The following is a 22,952-nucleotide window of genomic DNA, read 5'->3' on the forward strand; positions in this document are numbered from 1 at the left end:
GTGTTCAAAGCTATGCGTGTTGCTCTTAGGGCCTTTGAAGAAAGCAGGAGGATTATGCTTTGGTGATTCATTTGTTAGTGCAAATATCTGTGCAATGGCTACTGTATAGGGACTGTTATCTTGAAGCACTATTTAGCAATTCTTGTTTCTGTCGGTAGCCTGCTTGGGAAGATGGAAGTGTCACAAGAAACAGAAGAAGAAATGTTCAGAAAGGAAATTAAAATTGTTTAGATACAAATCTTTGTAACGTTGTCATGTGCAATTTTGGTACGTAGGCCTGTAAAGTATGCTAAGATAAGATAGCGAAGAAAGGCCTATAGCCTGTTAACAGAGAAATAATTATTTAACTGTAAAAACTGGCTTTGTTTCACTAGTGTGTGACTGAAAATCAGTGGCTGACAGCTATTTATATCTTCATGCTTCCCATTAATATGAAAATTTTTGAAATATAGATGATTTTTATCTTCCTGATGCTACATTCCACCTGGAATTTGAAAAATAAGCTGAAGGATTGTCTGCAGTCTTACTGGCTATGTTAACACATCTTTTCCCTCTCTGTCTCCCCCCACGATTTTTCTGTGGTAAAATAACCTCTGTGTTGTTCGTGGGATTTTTGTGCTCTGATGAACCACTTGTGTAGATGTGCTCTCCATGCCAAAAGTGGATCAGTACTGAATAAAACCCGTTAGTGTGAGTGGCCTGGAGGGCTTGTGTCACTGTGGTGCTACCTGTGTAGTGTCAGTAGTGCAAACCACCGCTGGCACACTGAAGGCCTTTGTTAGCCACCACAAGTATGCCTCTGTAACATGCTACAGGAGTTGTACACTAGAGGGCTTTTCTCCTTTTCTCCATCAACATAAAATTAGCTATAGCTACATTGTGCTAAACGAGGCCACCAGATCTTTGCTAGTCTTTGTGAGGCATTCGCTTATTTTTAATGTTGGACTATGATGAGAAATAGAGAAAAGCAGTGAAAAAGGTACATTCTGGCTTACACTAAATGTCTTGAAGTCTTTATTTTTTACTTAGCAATGCTTTGATTGTCAGAGGAGCTGAGAAAACCTTGTTTCTCTTCACAAGTTGTCTTCTGACTGAGGGAAATGCCACAGATCTAGATTCAGTAGATGTTTGCTTGCATGTTAAAGTTGGAGATTCTGTATGCAAAGTTGAATTTGGTAGTTTTTTGTTTGTTTGTTTGTTTGTTTGTTTTTTATCTTTACATATGTTTATCAACATAATTTGCAGGTAACCGGTATGTTTTGGTTATGGTCTAGAGTTAAAATACATGAACTTAGCAGGAACTTCCGTTGTTCATGTATTATACTTTCAAATCAGATGGATTTCATGTAATATTGAGTGTGTCTGTGGCATTTTATAGAAGTGTTTGAAGTAAATACTGCATATTGCAAAAGGCAGACTTTTTAATAGCTATAAATAAATACATTTTTTCATTCAGGGCTTGACCTTGGGTGGGTACATAAGCATAAGGGGAGAAATTCTGCAGTTTTCCTCATACTTGCTGGAAATAAACTGAAATCCCTCAATGTTATTTCCTGTAGCAAGGTGTGTGGACTCAGATGAGGGAGATAGTCCCATAAAAGTAAAGGTAAGAGAAAAATAGAATGGAAAAACAGCCAAATAGTGTGAGCAATATTTGGGTATGCATTTCTCCTACTGTGATAGTCAGACTTTGTTTCAAGGTAAGATTGTGGAGAGAATCTGAAGAAAACAAAATGTGAGAATCTCAATTTCTTGAATGCCTCGTTCTCTTATATTTTAGCTGCGTTATCAAGAAACAGAAATGCAGTTAGCTTCTAGCTATGATGTAGTTGAATGAAATTTGACAGAAAAGATGCATTCATTTTTTTTCTATTTTTCTACTTGATTTTTCTTCATTATATAGCACTGTTTCAGACTGGTTTTCAGATGACAGCTAATCTGTTTGTATTTATCAGACATAAAAGGTTGCTGTTGTATTATCTAGCACTGTTGTACAAACAATGGAAGGATAACCAAGTAACTTTTATTTTTCTGTTGTCTTCAAAGGGACAGCTTCAGAAGAAAAAGCTTCTATCCTTCTCATTATATGAGAGAGCGATCCCCTCATAAGAGGGACTCTCCTTTCTTCAGGGAATCGCCAGTGAGCCGAAGGGATTCTCCGCACAGCAGATCTGGCTCTAGTGTCAGCAGCAGGAGCTACTCTCCTGAAAGAAGCAAAGCCTATCCTTTTCACCAGTCTCAGCATAGCAGAAGTATGTCATCTTTACATAAAAGAAATATTTCTTCTCAGCAAGGTAATGCTGGATTAATGATGAGAACTGGTTCGTGAGGTGAAACTTCAACTCATTATACGACCTTTCTCTTTACGTATGCTCTTTTACAATGAGAAAACGAGACATCGTGTACCAATTACTTGTCTGCTCTTCAGCTGCTTCATTGTACTGTCTGCTCCTCTATGTATTTCATGCGTGGGATTGTAGGTGTTATTTCAACAGCACCTCCAGACTGACTGCAGAACTCTCAGCTGTGCAGTTTTTCCCAGTTTAGTTTGTTATTTTCATTTTAGCATCAACTGCTTCTGTTACTTCTTAAGTACTTCTCTGGATTCCCTTAGAAGAAACTCAGCTGTCATCTGTAGCAGATGAAGGCTTTTATTCCTGCAACCAGGGGAAAAGGGGGATTAAAAATTTGGAGAAATTAAGGTGCATGCTGGTACTTGTTATATTTTCTGAAAATGTTTTTAGAACTGTGTTGTTAGGGCTTTGATGCTGGTGGATTATTTTTTAATTTATTTTTGTAGCAATTTAAATTCATTGCCAGGTTCTCTTAAATCTTCCTTTCTTCAAAGAAATGTAGAGTCAATAACAAAAGGAATATGTTCTGGTTTGTAAAAGCTCAGCTGTTAATCTTTAAAAAAAATAATTTAATGAATCATCTGTTTCAAAAGTGAAAACCTGAAATATTTAATTTGCAAAAAGAAGCAAAATTGCGTTTTTAAAGTATGCTACAATCTTAGCTACTGCTGTTTCTTCAATTTATGTAAATTAATTGGATTTGAGTTTCCTTTCTGCAAATGTTATTCTAGTGAGCTACACAAACCTACTGTTCATTTTGACAGTAGTTTTTTTAATTAATTAGGGTTTTTTTAGTTGATATGTGGCATACTAGACAATTATGTAGCTCCTCTTGCCAAAAAGTTTCTTGTGGAATTCAATTCACATTGTTTAAATACTAAGGAATTATTTCACTTAGTGGTAGAATACAAATTAGCTTTCTAGCTGATCATTGCAATTATTGTAACATTTAGTAATAATACCCAGTGAATATAAATTCCTGTCAATGTAGGAGAGGAAGAGAATATGATACTCAACTATATTTGCAGGAGTGTTGTCGATGTACAGATGAGAATTACCAGGAGTTACATGAAAAAAAAATGTTTGGAAAAACACATAAATGTTTATGGTGTTTCCTACAATTCTGAGCTGACTTCTGTCACTTTTTAGTGCATTGGCAGAGGCAGAATTACTCAAACAGCAGTGGAAGTGGTGAGGTGGAAGCAGACATCTTCAGAAAAGATGCCAGTCCAGAGAGATAGTTATATTTAAGTCTGTGGCTTTGGGGTTTTCTTTTCAATTCCATGGTTAAACACCTTTCTCCATTTTTTAATCGATATGAAGAGACCAGATGGCTTGTACACTGACTATTTCTCTATAATAGCTTGTTCCCCAGAATATAGTACTCTGGTTCATCTGTTCCTGCAGATGACTGAATTAAAACGATCTACTTTCAAGATATAAATGTTTTAAATAAAACTTCCAGCATACTGTTCAAAAATGATTTGTCCTAGGTAAGCTCATCTATTACATGGTTAGAAGGAAAATAAAATGGGACTGATGTCATATTTTCAGCAGTCCATTTTAGTCTGTTCATTTTAGAAAAATGGATTCTTCAATAAGTGAACTGTATGCTGTTCCATGTGGAACTTTTAATACTTTAAATATTGTAATACTGCTTAAAGTCGTGCTGTCTGAATCAGTTTGACCTGATGACTTCCACTGCAGGAGGAATATTTCATGCTCTTGAGCCGTTCAGAAATCATCAAAAATACAAGATTTCAACAAAAAAAAAATAGGGAAATACAGGAGCTTTTGGAGTAGAGGGACAGAAGGGGCTAGTGGGAAAAGCCCTTTCAATCCAGTTATGTTGGGTGAGCATGTAGGAAGGAGGGTGGCATTGCTTGGTCAGGCCAGTCCAGTAAGGGGTCTATAGAGTGCTGTGCCAAGGAGATCCAGGAATGCAAATAGCACTGCTTAGTATCATGTTCAATGGTTCAGAATAGTCGTATGTTCACAATAAAGCGCCTTGAAAATATACAGCAGTTTCTTTCTCTTCTTAATTTTGCCTAATTTACTGCTACCTCTTTCAACTAATTCTGTCTGTTCAAGCACAAACACATAATCTACTCAAGTTAGGTAATCTCTAAAGAATCCAGTGTGATGAAGGAGGTATGTCAAAGGCAGAATTGAAATAGTTATTGCATTTTTTTTTTTTAAGAAAGGATGTGGCTCATCATGAGGCTGAAAAGCAGGTATCACAGGAGCAAAACTTGTATGTTACCTGTTGATGTCAGGGTGGCGTTCTGTGCTTTGGGGAGTGTGACAGATTAAAGATGTGATTATTTCCATCTTTTTTTTTTGTTTCTGTCAGATGCATTGTATTTATAGCAGCTTTTAATTTTTGCACAGCTTTCCTTTTGGTGTTTTTTTTGTTGTTAAAGATCTTCCATGGTTAAAGGTAATTCATAGTTCATCTTCGGTTTCATGGCCACTAGAAATTCTTAAATACATCTGCTTGCTGTGTTTTTAAATGTTTTCCATTCAGCATGATTTTCAAATCAGCAATTTTAAATAGCAATTTGGAAAACTTTTATCCAAGTAATTTCCCCAGCTATTATCAGTAACGTTTTGAAAGACTTATCAGTAGCTGTGAAGATTTTTTTCATGGATTAGTAGGCCTTCAGCATCATGGTAGTAGTAACTCTTTTGCCTCTAATAATGTGCAGAGATGAGCAATTGTTTGATCTTTGCTTTGTACTACCAGTCTACTTTACACAGATGGCATGGAAATGTGAGGAAAGAGTAGAAGACCAGCTTTTTAAGTCTTTCTTGAACACAAAATCTATGCAAAATACATGCTTTTCACCATAGGAAATATGTGAAAAATATGGAATATATATCCAGACAGGTTGACCAGGCTGGATGAGGCTTTGGGCAACCTGGGCTGGTGGGAGGTGTCCCTGCCCATGGGTTTGGGACTAGGTGGTCTTTGAGGTCCCTTCCAACCCAAACCATTCTATGGTTCTAGTTCTGATTTCCTACTGTGAGAAGTATGCATTTTGCATAGACTTTTCCTTATATTTTTTGTAGATAGCAGATTTTGAAATACTGCTATCTTTTTATATTATTTTATATATTTATATTTTATCTATATATATTTTATATTTCAAAACAACGCTATACATCTTATTTTACAGCACTGAGTAAAAAAAAAAAAGAAAATAGCTCAGCTGTTAGGAGTGAGATGCCTTGTTTTATTGCTTTTTATTGCTTGAATTCATTAATTTAAAGCCATATTGGTTCTCCTAAATAAGTCTGCTCAAATAATTTATATCCAAATTTTCATAAATGCTTGATAGACTTGTTTTTAATTCATCCCTTTCTTAACTGAACTGATACAAATTTAATTGAAGCCAAGATAAGTCTGTATTACTTTCCATTTGTGAGCAGTCATGCAATTTCTAGTGAATGTGAATAGTTTAGTAAGTTTACGCCTGCTGACAACAGACCTGTTGTACTTGTTCACCTCTTGCAGATCCTTTAGATGCAATCCGTAGACCACAGGCTGAAAACCAGTAGCCTGCACTGCAACCAGTTGTAGTGCTGTGGGCTGCCTGTAACCGACCTGTGGCAAGGCTGTGCACAGACTGTGATTAGCGTAGTAAATCTGAAGTGGCATTTTGCTGGTTTGAACACTTACAAGAAAACCTCTGATAATACAAAGAGAATTTAGCCTGTGGTTCATACAATACAGGATTTCCCACCGCAGAGCCTTCCAATGTACTGTGGCTGCTAAACCAGTTCCTGCACTGCCTGGTTTCCTGGAGTGATTGATTGGTGGCTAATAGAATAAAAAGGTAGCAATTCTTCATCTCACCTGCTAGGATTAAGCTTATTACAGGAACATTAAAAAGTAAAACGACATCATCTTGCCAAATCATATTGATGTGCTCCTCAGTTAAATATTGAGTAATGAGGTTTCCTAAATCTGCCAAGTATAACAACTCTCTCTTCTCTCTTTGTAAAGAGAAGAAAGTGTTATCAGAATTTATCAGATAGTGGAGGCTATAGATTTCCTGTCTGAGCTGAGCAAATTTCACTGAAGTTTTACTGCCAATAAATTATGAAAGCCAATATATTTGCAGCATATGTATTTAATGTAATTTTGCACTTCTTAATTTATTCTTTAATTATAGGTAAAGAGAGGACTTCAGTTCAGACATTGAAAACGTCAAGAGATGCATCACCTTCGGGTTCCACAGCAGTACCATCATCAAAGGTGAATTTTGTTTTTTGAGCACTTCTCACCATTCTTTCAGGTTGTTCATTGTTGGAATTCATTTTTTTTTCCCTCACTTGGGAGGAGATGCTGTATGCAGCTGTTAAGGAAAGGAGCATCTTGTATTGCTCTGCAGTCCTGCAGAAAGGATGGTTTTCCTTTATCTAGCAGAAAGGTGCTGCTAATGCTGTGTATCTAATGATGACACTGACAATGCTTTTTATTCTGTAGTCACTGTCTTATTTTAGGAGAAAGGACATTTTAAATAGATTTTAAATCACTATTTTCTAAAGCCTGGAGTACGCTAGGAAAGGAATGGCAAGGAAAAAAATGGGGAAGCAGATTTTAGGAACAAAAGATCAATAGGACATGCATGTACGTGCACTGAACTCCATCCTTTAGTGATTCTTCAGGTGTGACTGGATTTGGAAACAGTGAGGTGAAGTGTCTGACAGATTGGGAAAGTAATGTGAACAGAAGAGTTGGCCTGGAAGCAGGGCTGCGTAGGGATGTGGCAAGAATGATAGCATTTCCTCGGGAGCAGAGCCACATTGCAAAACAGTTTGGTAAATGTCTTTTAAGATTCTAAATGATGCTGTTTAATTTCCCATCAAAAAAATCTTGTCAGCTGAGCACCAACTACATAATCTTAGTAATTAGTTAAACAGACAGACTAATAAACGCTAATGAACAATCAGCAGCAATCAGTTTTGTTCTGGCTGTCCTGTGGCAGTAAAAACATTTTCACATCACAGACTGCTTGCCTGAAATTGTATTTGAGGTTAAAATGAACGCTTCCACAGGAGTATTTTCCCTACATTTTTGAGAAATCTTTTTAATGAAAAATAAACAATGCTATATATTGTTCTGAGTGAACAAGGTCCTATTAGAAAGTAGCATTCACCCTAAGTAGCGTGATATACTAGCCTGGTTCTTGGGGGTCTTTTTAATTAAAAAAAAAAAAAAAAAAAAAAAAAAAAAAGTGGAATGTTTTTTAAAAAAAAAAAAAAAAAAAAAGGGGGAGCGGGGGGAGAATGGTATTTTTGTTGTGAGAAGGTAAGACTGAAGGAAATAATTAACTGGGTAAAAAAAAAAAAAAATCAGGTTTTGGTTGTGCTATGTCACTCTAAGTACTTACTCCTTATGCAGCTCTTTTGGAAGTGCTGTGCTAGGCACTAGTGAAGTGCCAATGTCCTTAAGGGGGGAGGCAAGTCCTGTATTTACAGTGATGTAAATAAGTAAGATAAAAGCTGCTAGGCACAAGTTGCGCTGATCTGGATTAGAAAATAAACTTTATAATTAGTTCACCTATTTTGCTTACGGACTTAACATCCCGCAGCTTAATACCAAATCTGTAATACAAATCTGTGGGAACAAAGAGATACTACAAAATCTCTTGCTATGGTATTAATATGCAGTGTGAGCTTGAGCTATAAGTATTCTTTGTATAGCTTTCCTCTCCAGAGAGCTCTGATCGATGCTGTATTGATATTTTATTTTATTTTTTGACGCCAGAGGTTTGCGTATATCCACTTGATGTAGACCACACAAAATACAACTTTGTTTGACTGAAATCTTTACCCCAGTCACACAAGTATTTATTGGCTATACATAAGCTGCAATAATGGAATTACTTCAGTGATGTTTTATCACTCGTCCCTTTTAAGTCCCCACATCTGCCTGTAATGTACTGTTTTCTGTCAGAGGAGCCTCTTGGGGTGATGGCTGGATTACACTACCCAGTTAAACTGTGTAAGTGCTTCACTTGTGTGGAAATATCAACCAAAAAAGTTGTGCCAAAACATGATAAACATCTCTAGGGCGAGGGTCTTACAATCTAGAATGGAGAAATGAATTGTATGCTTCATTCTCTAGATTAAAGGAGATAATTTTCACTGCTCTAAGTAATAATTTAGCTTTGAAATACTTGTAAAGGTATATGCTTTCACAGCAATATCTCTTTTCACTAACTGTATGCAAATCTGAAAAAGGTTTTTTTATCTGTCTTATAATTAATTTTTTTACATATTCATGCCTGTGAATTAATACATGCTGGTGTTATCAGATCTTAACCACCTGTTTAATTGACTGCTGCATGACATCTTTTGTGTTTTTCTTTAATATCTTTCTGGACTACAAGCCTTGGAGGCTGCATCCAACGTAATTAAAGCCAAAGACAGATGTGTGAGACAAGGAAAGCTTCCCAGAGAAGATAGCAGAAAACTGACAGGTTTTTGCTGCTCTTGCATTATGCATAAGGAAAAAATGAAAAGACACCCTTTTTTGATTAAAAAAAAAAGTTTTTTTTGTACATTTCTTGCTAGTTTACAACCTAAATAGTTTCAAATGTTTTCATTTGAAGTGTGCTCATGTTCTTTTAATTTTCTCTTACCTTTAATAGAGTGTACCTGTGGAAATGCTACTACTTTATTACATAAAATACACTCAGTATTTTTAGTACATGTTATTCACATGTGACCCACATAATTTGGTGAGATTAAATTTTTTTTTTCCCCTGCTGTCTTCCAGATACTAGAATGGCTAGTTTCTATTTTCAGCTTGTAGAAGTGTTGTAAGGCATGTGAGATTTTACCTTAAGTTTTTGCAACGATAACAATTGGTGACAACGATATTGATTATGTCTTTTTGCAGAGCTATATTTGAGGAAATGGAGAGGTTTGTAATAAAACCACAATACAAGATTTTCTGGCAGCTAGGAAGAAGTCAAATTATAGGTAAAAGTTGTGCATACATTGGGGAATAAGAACATTGGGCAGGCAGCAGTTGGTAGTGAAATTAGTATAAGAATAATCGTGTACTTTGGAAAAGTGAGCTGGGAGTTATATTGCCTCTTCCTCTTAGGAACCCTCTTACTAGCTTGTTTGCATATCAAACTCCTCGTTACCTCTGTCATCTCCTGATTTTGCTGATTATAATTCTGTAATTTTGTATTTCACTTCTCAATTCAGTTAAAGGTTGTGTCTTTATGACACAGAATCCTATATCGGACTGCAGAGTGTTTGCTTCCTGTGGACATCTATGTAATTTGCAATGAACTAATGATAAAGTGTTTTCTTTGTTTATTTCTTGTTTGCTTTTTTTTTTTTGTCCATCTACATGCTAAGGTGGAACAACTATTGGGTAGACATTGTGGCATCCTTTTTCAGGCAGTTGCCTTTTGTATCTTTTTTGATATCTATCTTAGTGTGGCTGTTATTATTACTATTATCATTATTATTGCTATATTTTTTCTTTCTTTTCTGTCCTAATAAACTGTCTTTATATCAACTCACAAGCTTTTACCTTTTTTTCCAGTTCTCTCCCCCATTCTGCTGGTTGGGGAGGGTGAGAAAACGGCTGTGTGGTGCTGAGCTGTTAGATAGGTTAAACTACAACACCTTTTACGCCTTAAAATTGCATTGAATTATAAGGTCAATCCACACTTGTGTCTGATTACTCCATAGTATGCATTAGATCCCTTTGTCTTTAAACTCGGCTGGTCTCAAATTTTTCTGTTATCTAACCTTTGAACAACAAAACAAAAACCCTGATTCTGAAAATATGGTGCTTTTTTAACATTTTCCTGAACTTTATTTTGTTTTTAAACAAGTCAGCAACTGAAATTTTCGGCTTCCTTATTTCCTATTTCAAGATGTTGTGAAAAAATGTTTATTTTCATTTTGAGGATGTTTTTCCATGTGGAAATGTATTTCATGTTTAAACCTTCACTGTAATGTTTTTCTCCAGGCATTGGATAAGAGCAACAGACTATCGGAGAAGGAACTTGCAGAAGCTGCAAGCAAGTGGGCAGCTGAAAAGGCAGAAAAGGCGGATGAAAGCAGTTTACCTGAAAGAACAGAGTATGATGTAAGACAGGAGCATTAATCAATTTATTTTGTTATAAGTGTTAAAACAGTAGCTTCTAGTTTTTCAGCACTTTCCTGAAAGGCACGTCTTTTAATTTACCCTTGGAATTGTCTGCCTGTACTGTGAAATTTTGGTGTAAGGGGGAGAGAAGGAAACTAAAGCCTTGTGTTTATGATGCTATATTCGTTGTTTAAAAAAAACAAAACACACAAAACAAAACACAATGCAACACCAACCCACAAAAACATAGTGTGTTTTGTTACTATGATTTGAATTCATATTGAGCAACAATTGACAAAATCAGGCTCTGGCTCTCCCATGGAGAGTTCCCAAGGAACTGTTGCACTGGTGTAAGTTGGCTTGCCTACTCAGCTCCCTAAAACCAGTGAGGGCTTACTGAGTCAAAATATGAGTGTTCATGTAAAACATCAGACCAGAAGAGAAGCTCTGGTTTCTTGAGTTCAGTTCCATGCCATGGCAGTCTCTCATGTCATTTCAGGTATTCCTTTTTGAAACCAATCATCCTTCATCTTAAAAATTAGGTCTTTACCCTTGCTACTGCACTTGGTTGATAGATGGGTTTATTTATCTTCCCTAAGCCTTTGTTTCGTTAATACTCAGCATTAATTAATTGTCAGTTTAGAACCATCTGTTCTTGCCCCTCCTTGTCTTCTGCCCGTATATTGAAGTGTGATTATAGCCCTTTTCAGTGATCATTTTTCACTGCTCTGCTAACAGAGCAGGCTTTCAGGCTCTGCGAGTGTTCATCAATTGAGAAAACTTAAACAGTTCAGTATTTACTACTGAAGTTAATTGTGGCAATATTGGCAAGGAACTGACAAACCTCTTGCTCTTGGACAATTCAGCTGTGGATCTTGTGTTCGGGCAAGTATGGGACCTACTTGATAACCTGAATCCCTGACTGGGGGAGAAAGCAGGTTAGTAGGGATTGCTAATGGGAGTCCTAGGGCTCTCAGATCATGGGAGCATTCAGCCCAGCACTGAAAGGACAGGGTCTGTGGGAGAGCCCTTATCACCTTTTATACCTTAACCATTTTTGTGGCTTTCTCACCTTTCTGTCCTGAACAGATTGACAGACTCAACTCTGTCTTTTGGCTTTTAGTCACAGGAAGACTATATGTAACACAGGATTTTCAAAGCCAAGGCTGGCAAGATTAGTAGACAGTAATTTCTGGCAAAAAGACAGCAGCAAGAACCTAGTAAGCATGGTGTCTTTTAACTAGCATCTTTTGATGCAGACATCTGCCTTTTGTTGTTTAAAACAAATCAAAGTCACGTAGTGTTGTGTTTGTTTTTTTTTTTTTGTAATACAGTCTGTTTTAATCCTGCAATCATTTCAGCAGGCCTGCTTTTCAACTTGAGAAACAGTCTTACAAAAACAAAATAGTACCTACTTTACAAAGTCATGTCTTAAACTTTATAGTTAATGGGATTGTATTTTATATTTGTTTGTAAATGATTCAAGGGAAAATAAAAGCATCTTGGGAAGCATTACATTTTCTCCTTGTATTTCACACTTACAGAACCAAAGATCTAGATTTGAGAAATAAACAGACTGGATCTACATTTATCTGAGTTCTCAAATCATGCCCATTAATGTAATAGCTATCAGCAACTTCTTGATACTAACAGGAAGATACAGGTAGGCAAAAGAGTCGCTCATTTCCCTCCAGGAAAAAGAAAGTTTAAAAAGGTGGTGAAGTGCGGAAAAATAAGGAGCAAACTGATCCAAGCACAGATGCCTTGTAGAGGAGAACATATGCATGGGCAGTTCCATTTGTAGAGAGATTCAGGAAAGAAGAGCTGAAGAGAAATTATCACTCATGTTCTTGATGAAGGGAAGGTAATGCAATGGGGGAAATAACAGAGTGGGCCGTATGGAGAAGAGTTGTTGCCTCTCTGCCTCAAAGGAAATTGCAGTGGGAGAAAGATTCAAAATGAAACAATTGTTATAGATTATGGAGGAGTCTGAGATGATTTATTGACCAAGAAAGTGTGTCATGGGAATGCTAATGAAGGAGGTGAGGCATTTCATTCAGAGTCCTAGCAGAAAGGGTATTTCTCACCTTGATTAGTAGGCTGTCATGTATGAATTGCAACAATTTTTTTCCCAGTTTGTTAACCATTACACTGTGCAAGATAGAACCTTGTGTTGCACTGAACTTTTTATCAGCCTCTACTCAGGCATTTCATGATTTAGTGCAGCGAAGAGATTCAGGGTCTGCTCTTCATGGTTTATATTGCTTCTGAGTTTTGAGCAGATGCTCATAGGATCACTTCAACTTTTTTTTCTAATGCTCTTCTCCTACACATTACTTATGTCTTAAGTTCCTCCATTTCTTTATTTTTAAATAGTTGAAATTTTATGCATCTAATTCAATTTTCCAATCTTACTACCGAAACACCCCAACCCCCTTTCTACTATTGTATAAATCTGTTGTGTAATATTGCATTTAAATATGCTGTAGTAATTTCTTCTCTTTCAGTTTTCTGTATAAACTCCTTGAAGTGTGAGTCTGTATTCTTTAGGCAGGAATACTGTCTCAATTTCCATATTAGAGGGAAGCCTATGAAATTTGATACTTCAGTAAGATTTCTGATACTATTAGAAATCCTCTAAGCACGTCTTCTATTGCTATGTAATAGGTATCTCTTTTCCTTTAATATTTAACCCGTAGCACTGAATGCTGCAAGAGTTCTTTCTGATTTTGTCATTGACTATTTAACTTTGGTTTTGTTACCTTTATGCATTCCCAGAAAGCTAATCCCACTTTAATCGTGGATTTCTTGCTGGTTGGTTGTGATAAATACTAAATAGACAAGGTTCTTCTCAGAGGAAAGGCAGGTAAAGGTTATCTGACATTATTGTCCGTACACAATTAAGACTGAGTCATGGGTTTTCTATAATGTCATGTTTTCTATGTGTTTAACAGTTAGAGAAATATGGATTTTAGGTTGTAGCAATAGTACTTCACTAATGGCCTTGATAATCACAGTCATATTTAACTAAATGTATTTGGATTTTTACTTTTGGTGTTATGTTATGAGTTTTTATTTTCTCTCAGAGCTGTGAATATTGTTTTTCTTTTAAGGCTGGATCTTCAGCGCCATTGTATGTCGAACAAACAGAGGAAACAGAAACAAATATAACGGATAATACGGAATTGTATGAGGATGGCCAGCTTCTTTGCCGCTCAAAAGCAATTGCAACTAAGACCAAGGAGATTGAACAGGTGAGTCCTTTTGTTTTTTTGTTTTGTTACTAACACAGTGCTTGTGCTTGTGCAATGGTTTGATCTGCTGTAAATATCTTGATTTCTTTCTTTGTGTCTTCCTTGGAGCATAATAGTAACGTAATCTAATTTGTTGAGGCAATGGGATCACAACATCTCCATCTACAGAGATTCATTCAGATACATTACTGAAGAAGTACGAAATTTATCTGCACGTGGGAATTAGTGGTAGTTTTCTGTAACTTAAATGTAGCACCTGTTATTTCACAAGCCAAGGATGATTGCTGCTGTGAATAGCTGTTCCAAAATCAAATATAAACAGATAATTTCAAATGTAATTAAAAATATGGCTTTACATGAGATCAAATTATCAAAAATGACTTTTACACTATAATTTCTTTAACTAGAATATATACAGTTTGCGGATTGAACACTAGAAGCTGCCTGTTGTGGTTTTGTTTGGTTTTGTTTAACTCATCCAGTGCCATTGTCTTTATTCAAAGATTAAAAACCTTTACATTTTTCTTCGACTGAAGGGTTTTCTATCTGGATGAGAGGGGTATACATGTATTATGTTCAAAAAATGTATTTTTTTTTCTTTTGTAGAGTGTTTGGGGTTAGATTCAACACAAAACATGATTTTTGTTGCTCTTCTTGTAACATTGAGTTTTTGAGGAGGTTCAGAAGGTTATTCATCTACTAGTCTTTACCATATCACTCCACAGTAAGGAAATCGACTCCAATAACTTACTATATTTCGTTTGTCATAAAGAAATGAAGTGTTTTGTTTCCATAGTTTTGTTACTTTTAATGTAGAATTCTGGAGAATTTTCTGACCTTTTTCAATACAACCCTGCACAACACGGGAAAATTGGTTTTAAATTTATAAGTTGGTCAGGAGAGGTGATATTCATCAGGCATCAAGATCTGATATGCAAAGTTTTCGGTGTGTGTCTGTGATAGGTGGAAAGAAGATATACAAATCACTTATCCCCCTCTTGATCATCTCATAATGTCTTCAGGAAAGTAGCTCTCTGGTCTGTATGAGAAAAGATTTTAAAGTTTATTCTAGGTCTCTTCTCTCCGAGCTCTTGTGGCTTTTGTTCTGTTGCCCGGGAGCCCATTTCCTATACTGTAACACTGTTCCTTTCTCTTGATACATGAAAACCAAACTTTTACTCTTTTTTTTTAATGTTGATTTTGCGTAGGGTTTTCCTGGTGAAAACGGCATTATCTGTGCTGGGTCTGCCTGGGATAGAGCATGCTCTAACTTTTACTAGGGTCATGCTGCAGTTGGTCTATCCTTGTGTGTCGATCACCAGTTTCTACGTGGCCTAAATCAGCTACCACGAAATACATAAACTTATGACTATTTAAAAGTAACAAGCAGAGAAGGAAAAAAAAAGAAAAGACTAAGAGCAGATTTTTCTGAAAAGAACAACTATGAATATTTAGCTGATGCTGGTGAAACTGCAATTGGTTTATTTCCCATGAAGATGTGCCCCTAGGTCCTAGAGATAGGCTTATAGTCAAGAGTGATGAAAATTGGGGCGTAAAAACAATTGTTGTTTTTAATGCGATCTAAAATTACTATGTTTGGTAGTGTTGACACTTATCTCTAGAGGAATCTAGATTACATTTTATAAAACAATACTTTTAGGAGTTTCACTCAGAAAAGCCTGAGGAATAACTTTAAAAGTTTTTGATTTCACAGAACCAGTTTCTCCTGTTGTTGATTTGAATACTGAAGCTGCCAGCTTCCACAGAATTAAAATAAGGTTTTACAATCATACTGGAAGCATCTTCAGTACATTTTGTTCAACTGAAGACTTTTTTTTTTTTTTTTTTTTTTTTTTTTTTTTTTTTTTTTATAAAATCAGGTACTGTAAATTAAGTTAAAGCTAGAGAAGACATATATTTAATCATTTAAACTTAGCACCGTAAAGTGATCTATGTGTTTTTCCAAGAAATTTTAAGTGATTGCTGGTTCAGCAATTTAAACACGATCCAGAAAATGTATTAGTATGATAGCCTTACTGTTTTTCATGACTGTGAAACACAGCAAGTCTTTTAACTGTATCTGGAAGCAGTCTCTCTGTAGAAATGTTGTAGCCTGTTGCATTGGCTTTGAATTGTCAGGATCTAAAAGGAAACTTGGTTTAATTCTGTGGGGCGGGAGTTCTCCAGTACTGACAAGGAAGGTGAGAGGCAGCAAGGAGTGGAACAGGAGCTAAATATTCAGGCCTGTGGTGAACTGTTTACTGAAGGTGCTCTGATGAACTTCTCAACATAATTTATGCTGTATTTCTTCTACTGTTTAAACAAAAGCATGTTTCTGGGTTCCTCACAGTAAAATTAGTCTTTAACACTCAATTTTAATACTATTGCTTGTCACACCACACTGCTTATATAGATGTAACACTTAATCTGGAAAGTAAACTGTAGGTTCTAATACTCTTCAGGAAAAGGAAGACTGACTTGATAATGAAATATAGAAAATATTTACAAGAAAGCTCTTATCTAATTTGTTTCTGCACTTAATGCCTTTGAACATGTCTTTCCCTCTGTCCCCCGTAACCATAATTTTGAAATGTGGTGGTGTGTGTTGTCTCAGCGTGGTTGGGTAGGCGACCATCGGGTAGATGTTTAAGACTGCTCTGGGTATTTGAAAATAGCACAGCAGAGGATTTTGCATTGGCAGGTCAAGGTCAATGACTGTTCAGAGTTTGCTGATGTAACAATTTTTTGTGTATTTTTAATCCTTCTGAATCTCATAATATCCAATACAGGCTAATGCATATTGTTCAGTTTCTGTTTTTATATAGTTAAGGATCAGCTTATGCTTTTAGCACGTAATGTGCTGAAGTGTGGGTTTTTTCGGAAGTGATGACAAATACGTCCTTGGTGTTAAGTTCCCAATTGGAGCGATTCACTGTCGGTGTTACACAAAAGGCTATCTCTTTGTTGCTCCTTATAAGCAGGAGTAGCAGGGATTCTTGAAATGTCTTATCTTGTCTAGACATCAAGTCTGCAGCACTGTATTAACTAGGCCATTATTATGTGTCCAGTTCTTAAATGTTGCATATGCAAGTTTAAGTGACATGGGTTACCTCTGAAAATCCATTAATTTTCAGAAGACAAATTTTACCAAATGAGCCAAGTACCTTCCTTGGTTTTGGCAAAAAAACAAACCTCCTGTGTTTCTGAATGAGATTTGACACTCAGACTTCAAAACTTCTGTTACCGCAGAGCTCTGGCATCTGTGAAGGAAGCAGGAGTGAATGCATTTGTGAATGCATTTTTATTTTTTTTTTAATGGAATTACTGCTTACTACTAGATCTGACTGACTGGACCCTTTCAAACAATATTTTAAAATGTTCTAACATGTAGATGGATTGCTTGTTTACTTGACTTTCTAAATTAATATTATTAACAGCCCTCAGTAGAATTAACGACCTGTTACCCTTATGGACAGCCTTCTTGCTGGAAGATGCTGAAGATCACAGGTTTTGTAACGCTTATGTTTGAAACCTCATATATATATAGTGCATGTAAAGAAGGAAGAATCACTATGTGGTTGGGTATGTCGTCTGCTTTCTGGTATAAAGTCCAGTCTGTAAATGTGTACACTGAATCACTGTTTTTCAAGTTAGTTCTTGTGGGATAGGATGCTTAGACTTTGCCTGTGTTTGTATGGCATCTGGAACAAGAGGTGGTTACTTCTCTTGTGTTTACTCCTTCACTCTTTGGGAGAAATAAGGCTGTAAAAACAAACCAAAAAAAGCAACTGAAGATGTTGGGCATTACATGCAAAATGTATTGTCCAGTTCCCAGGATGCTGAGTACACTCTTATCCAGGACTTCCAATTTTTACTTTAAATGCTATGCTGTTTGATGGGAAAAGATGAAAAAAAAAATTCTTCAGCTTATACTGTGAGGCATTGTGGACTCCTGAGACCACGTGGAGCAGAAGAATGAATAAGGTAGAGCTAGGTTTGCAGACCTTTAAACCTCTTTCAGAAACTGGAGAACTGTCCCTGGGAAGGATAACAAGTAATTGATCAGAGAGGTATGAGAGGCTGAGGAAGAGAGTTCAAGGAACGTATGGCTGATGTTATTGACAGTGTAAAGGTGGAAGAGGATGTAAATTTGAAGTAGCTTCCAGATCTTGGCCAGGAATAAGCTAATGAGAAACCATGGTAAGTATATCAGAAAAGTTTTACAAGTTTTAGGTGTGATAGGTTAAATATTTAAGTTTTAGCAGTTGTAGGGAAATAAATGAATAAATTGGAGTAACGGGAATCCAGGGAATAATGAAGGCAGAGGCTGTCAAAGCTGACCTTGGATGTACCTTTTCTTTTTGTCTTCAGCTGAACCAGAGAAACGGGTTATAGTTTCTTCAGGTTGGCTTGTTGGTATGCTTGTGCTGTTGCTCATTTCAGGCAAAATGATCTGTGTTAGAAAAAATCTCCTAATTAAAATATGAGTTAAGAGGTGGGTAAGTTAAGTAGAGCTAAGAGGAACTGGGGTAGCTGGAGAACACATTAAAGGATTAGCTCAGATTATGGATGAGGTCAGACGTGCTTTGTTTCTGATGGGAGGAGACCAGACAAGAGTAATAAACCAGACGAGAGTAAAAGATGGGGAAGCTGTAGATCTTGTGTTCCCTCCTAGTTTTTCTATTGTCCTTCAGACCTTGAGTATTTAGTACACAGTAGCAGGAGCTTAATGAAGAACTCCTCATCAGTCTAATTTGTCTGGTAGCATACTATGTGTCATGCCTCTTCTAAGCTTATGTTCTTTATTTTATTTTATTAAATGTAAGAGATAGTTAAGAGTATTAATTTTTTTTCCTAATCAGGAAAATTTGTGTCTCAGTTTTTGGTGTCTTGCCTTAGGCATCTTGGAAAAATTGATGAGGATTCCTTTTAATGGTGGTATCTGCCTATGGTCTTGCTTCATCCTTCTGTGGTTTACTGATTTCCTTATATGCGTACCACTGTCCTTACGTACAGGACAAATAATTTATTACTTTTTGCACATTGTTAGGCACTTTTTCTTCCACACTAATTATGACTTGCTAATTTTTCTACAGTCTTTCAATATTATTAGAGCTTCTTAAGTTTTAGCATTATGAACTCAAATCAATTACGTTATATGTATTTGCATTCTTACAGTTCATGCTTGGCTTAAGTGGTTTTTGTTGAAACTGCAATGTTTCAGCTTTCTAAATCTGAGCTGTTTATTAGAAATCTGCATTTTCATGTTTATTGGGACTGCCAGATGGAGAACATAAAAGCTTTTGGTCAATATCTTCATCGTACCATTGATTCTCCTTACAAACATGTTGATTTAAAGCAGGATACTTGTAAAAGCTTCAGCTACTTTCCTTCCCTTGTGTTTGAGATACTGTACCTTAGAAGTTACAGTCTTCCTCTTCCCAATTATTTAGTCGTGTTCTCTTCCCTTTCCGTGGACATTAATGAGTTATTTGGTACGCGCTGCCGTGCTCATAATTACTGCTGCATATGCAAAACCAAAGCAACTCACTCGTTCTACTTCTGCACCTGAAGGTATATAGTTTAATAAGGAAATGTATTACCACATTTCAGCTTTTTGCCAGCAGTTTTTTTCAGTGCAAAACTGATAAAAAGTGATTCTTGTTTAAAGTAAGCACTCCTAGGGCAATGCTTGTAAGGGAATTCAACACCAGAGATGTTGTACACATGTAACAGTAAGGTATGCTCATTCCTAGTGACTCAAATACATTACATGATGGAATTCGCCTTTCTCTTTCTATCATTATTTATCTAGGGAAGATTTTGTGTTAGTTTGTTTTGTCTTACCTTTTTAATGCAACATTTTTTTTTTGTCCTGTGCTAAGCACATTGTTGTGAAGTTGGTAAGTACCAGTAACTCCACCTGTAGAGTCATCAATACAACTTTTGACCCAGTGATGCTTCGTTTATGTGATTGAGCAGCACTGCAGACTCCTCGATCTCCAAAGGGACTCTTTGCTTACAGACAGTCTTAAGGTGGATTGCTTACAGGTGGTTGCTGGTGGATCTCTGGAAGACTTAAATGGTAGCAGTTAAGCACTTGATAAAATTGCTCAACTTAATTAAAACCAACAAAAATGTGAATGAGAATTGTATCTGTTTCACTCTGTGTCCAGCTGTTTGAAAGGTGAGGACCACTCGTTATTGAATAAAGTGAAAATCTAAGGAGTCATCCAGTATTAACATAGTGTTATTAGTATTATTTTGCTATTAGTAATAGTACTGTTAGTACTATTAGTACTATTACTTATTAGTATTACTAATTACTATTAGTACTATTATTTACATTACTATTAGTAATAGTGTTTTTTCAATCAGCTGCTGGCAGTGATTGATCTAAAATATCTTGTTTTTGTTGTAAGAAACTACAACTTAAGAGGGTGAAAGAAGACTTGGAAACTATAATGCTGAAGAGACAAGAAGAAGGATTGCTTTCACGAGATAAACAGGATTAACATTAAACAGGATTGGAAAAGACATTTGGAAGAGGATAAACTATCTAAAAATGTATAGGCCTTGATATATGTAATTAGGAGCTAATTACGAGAAATTGCCTACTGAAAAGAATGTCAGAAGTTAAGGTGCTTGGAAGGATAGGCAGAAATGACACAGGAAAACCTCCTGAGAAAGCTGAAGGACAAAAGCAGAAATGATGAATAGACCAAGCCTTAACACAGGCAATGGTTTGCATGGGGGTGAGGGTTACTGTTTTGGGGACGGGTTGCATTTTCTCTTCTTATTTTTTCCTTCTTCTTTCCTGTATTTAGTAACTTGAATTTCATTTAAAGGATAAAGAGAGAAGCCTCGTGGCTTCCAACTTTTTCTCCAACCAGCATATTTTTGCTTTAACAGAAGGGTAGTGGTGGGGTTGAGAAGTGGTTATAGCAGCGCAGATTTATTTTTGAACTGTTTTAGGGGGTGAAAGACAAAATGCTCTCTTAGTTGGATCAGGGCACTGAGGCTTAAGATATGAACTTAGTATTTTCCTCTCTTATAAAAAATGTCTCTTGAAGAACACGTCTGAATTTCTGAGGCATGTTTCGGCATTGTTGCCTGAGAAATCAATTGCTTCATGGATTAAAACTAAACGAGTATACATAGGATCAGCCCAATATACCTAACAGTTAGGTCCAGACATTTAAATTGCCTCAGGAATTGCCCTGGCTCAAAGAACTACTCTCTAGTATCTATTTTCCCTGCCACCATAACACTGCTTTCATGTTAGCTCCGTCTGTATTCCTGATACAGTCTGAGCATTGATCTTCTGAGGACTTGGAGATAAAACGGGATGTTTCCAGGGCACATGGAGAACAGTGTCACAAAGGGAAAGAGTTTCATAAAACCATGTGTGATGATAGGAAGGGGGTAGGTAACCAAGCAAACATGCAAAAACCCCTGGTAAGTGGCAAGTGCAATTTAGTCACGGAGAGGTAGGTGACAGGAGGCACTTGATGTTTAGCACAGAAGCCAGTTTCCATCTCTGCTGTATAGATAAGAGCTCCCAGGCCTCAGGAGGCTGGAACAGACAGCCACAGAAAAGTATTGCACAGGCAACCTGGAAGTAGGGAAAGTCCAGTGCAGTGTGAACCTACAGCTTTGTTTTTGAGTGTCTCACAAACTGCGGGGCTGATCGTAATTTAGCAGCAGCTTGTATGGTAGATGATAGCTTTGCTGGTACACAGAGTTTAAATCCTCTGATCCATTTGTAATCTGATTTGTATAAAACACTGACATGCTCCTGTAAACACAGGATCATCTGCATCCAAAGACACTTTGCTGATGGACTGTATTTGGCACTTAGTCTTAAAATTCCTATTTCTTTTTGTATTCTGATTCTCAGTCCCTATCCCGATGTCCTTTGTGCTGGCAGTTGCCCAACAGAGCAGGCTAAACTCAAGATGATTTGAAGATGGACAGGCTACAATTTCTTAATAGCTGATTCTTCCCTGTGAATATTAGAGATTGGGTGGCAGTTTGGAAGCAAAGATTTTTAAAAAGCTGAAATTTACAGAGATCTGTTTTTTGTTCAAATTATTTTGAGTGCATACGGTGTTTATATATATATATATATATATCTTAAAAACTTGACCTAGAAAGTATTTGTACGCTCTGACCTGTAAAATATAAGGCAATCTTATAGTTATTTTTTCACGTTCTTTATTTTAGAAAGTTAATTCCAAAAGTCTTTGGAGTTAGCTCTTACTTTCCTAAATGGTATGGAGAAAATCTTTTGTTGCACAAGTACCTTATGCATGTACTATTTCTGTAAGTTAAGATTTATAAAGACATTAGATTTTTATCTTGGGGTGTAAATGACTAACACACATCATCATTTATCGCCAGCCCACAAGTATCATTTTTTTGTTTTGTTTGACTTTTATTTGCACTGACGTGACTTTCAGTCCTCAGTAATCATCTGGTCATAGACTACTGTGGACGCACAACATTTGGTGGCACACTTCACAAAATGTGGCAGATGAATGAGGGGCAGGATTCCCCTCGGGACATGGGGCAAAGGTTTTGCAGTGTGCCCATTTTACCTTGGTCCTGTGACTGTGAAAGGCTGATGAACTCAACCCGACTTGTAAAAATCACAGAAGTTGAAGGCTGACTGAATGAAATAGGTCACGTTGTTCGTGGATCTCTGCCTTCTCATGCTTCTTTAGGGCAGTTTGTACATTAATTTTCTGAACTATTGAACTTTGTGTATTGCTCTGACTGGCACTAATAACCCTTAATAGATCGTTTAATTGACTTGTTAGCAATCTCTCCCCCTTTCCTGCCCCCCAAACAGCTTAAGTACTTTGTTTTGTTACACCACCTTCATTGCTGTGCGTACTTACTTGGCTGTAATGCCTCCCCACAAGCAGTTCACCACCTCAGAGTGGTAGGTAACTCACATATTAACTTTTTTAGTCACATGCTACCTAAAGAGAAAAATTCCGCATAAGCACTTTAAACGCAAACTTGGAATAGATCAGGCTGTGCTGACACAGGCTTTTCAGTGAGCACCTACAACTGGAGATTTGCCCATTTTGTTGCTTTTTTAAAAAAACAAAATTGGCTCCCTGGGAAAACTGGCTTATGCAATGTGCTGTGTATCTTTCGAATCTGCTCTCAGGTTTCAACTGAGTTCAATTTAGGCATAACCCGAGA

General features: G+C 36.6%; 1 protein-coding gene across 4 annotated transcripts in view; it reads left to right on the forward strand.

Moving 5' to 3' along the window:
• PPHLN1 (periphilin 1) overlaps nt 1-22,952 on the forward strand; it is a 70,732-nt gene that overhangs the window by 29,625 nt on the left and 18,155 nt on the right. For 3 of the 4 annotated variants that reach the window (XM_032207603.1, XM_032207604.1, XM_032207602.1), the window contains exons 6-9: nt 2,047-2,294; nt 6,533-6,615; nt 10,363-10,482; nt 13,596-13,736. In XM_032207603.1, coding sequence (XP_032063494.1) covers nt 2,047-2,294; nt 6,533-6,615; nt 10,363-10,482; nt 13,596-13,736 — 592 coding nt within the window. The remainder of the gene's footprint in view (nt 1-2,046; nt 2,295-6,532; nt 6,616-10,362; nt 10,483-13,595; nt 13,737-22,952) is intronic. The other variant, XM_032207605.1, reaches the window with a different exon arrangement.

The sequence above is a fragment of the Aythya fuligula genome, chromosome 1 (genome assembly GCF_009819795.1).
Source record: "Aythya fuligula isolate bAytFul2 chromosome 1, bAytFul2.pri, whole genome shotgun sequence".
Lineage (NCBI taxonomy): Eukaryota > Metazoa > Chordata > Aves > Anseriformes > Anatidae > Aythya > Aythya fuligula.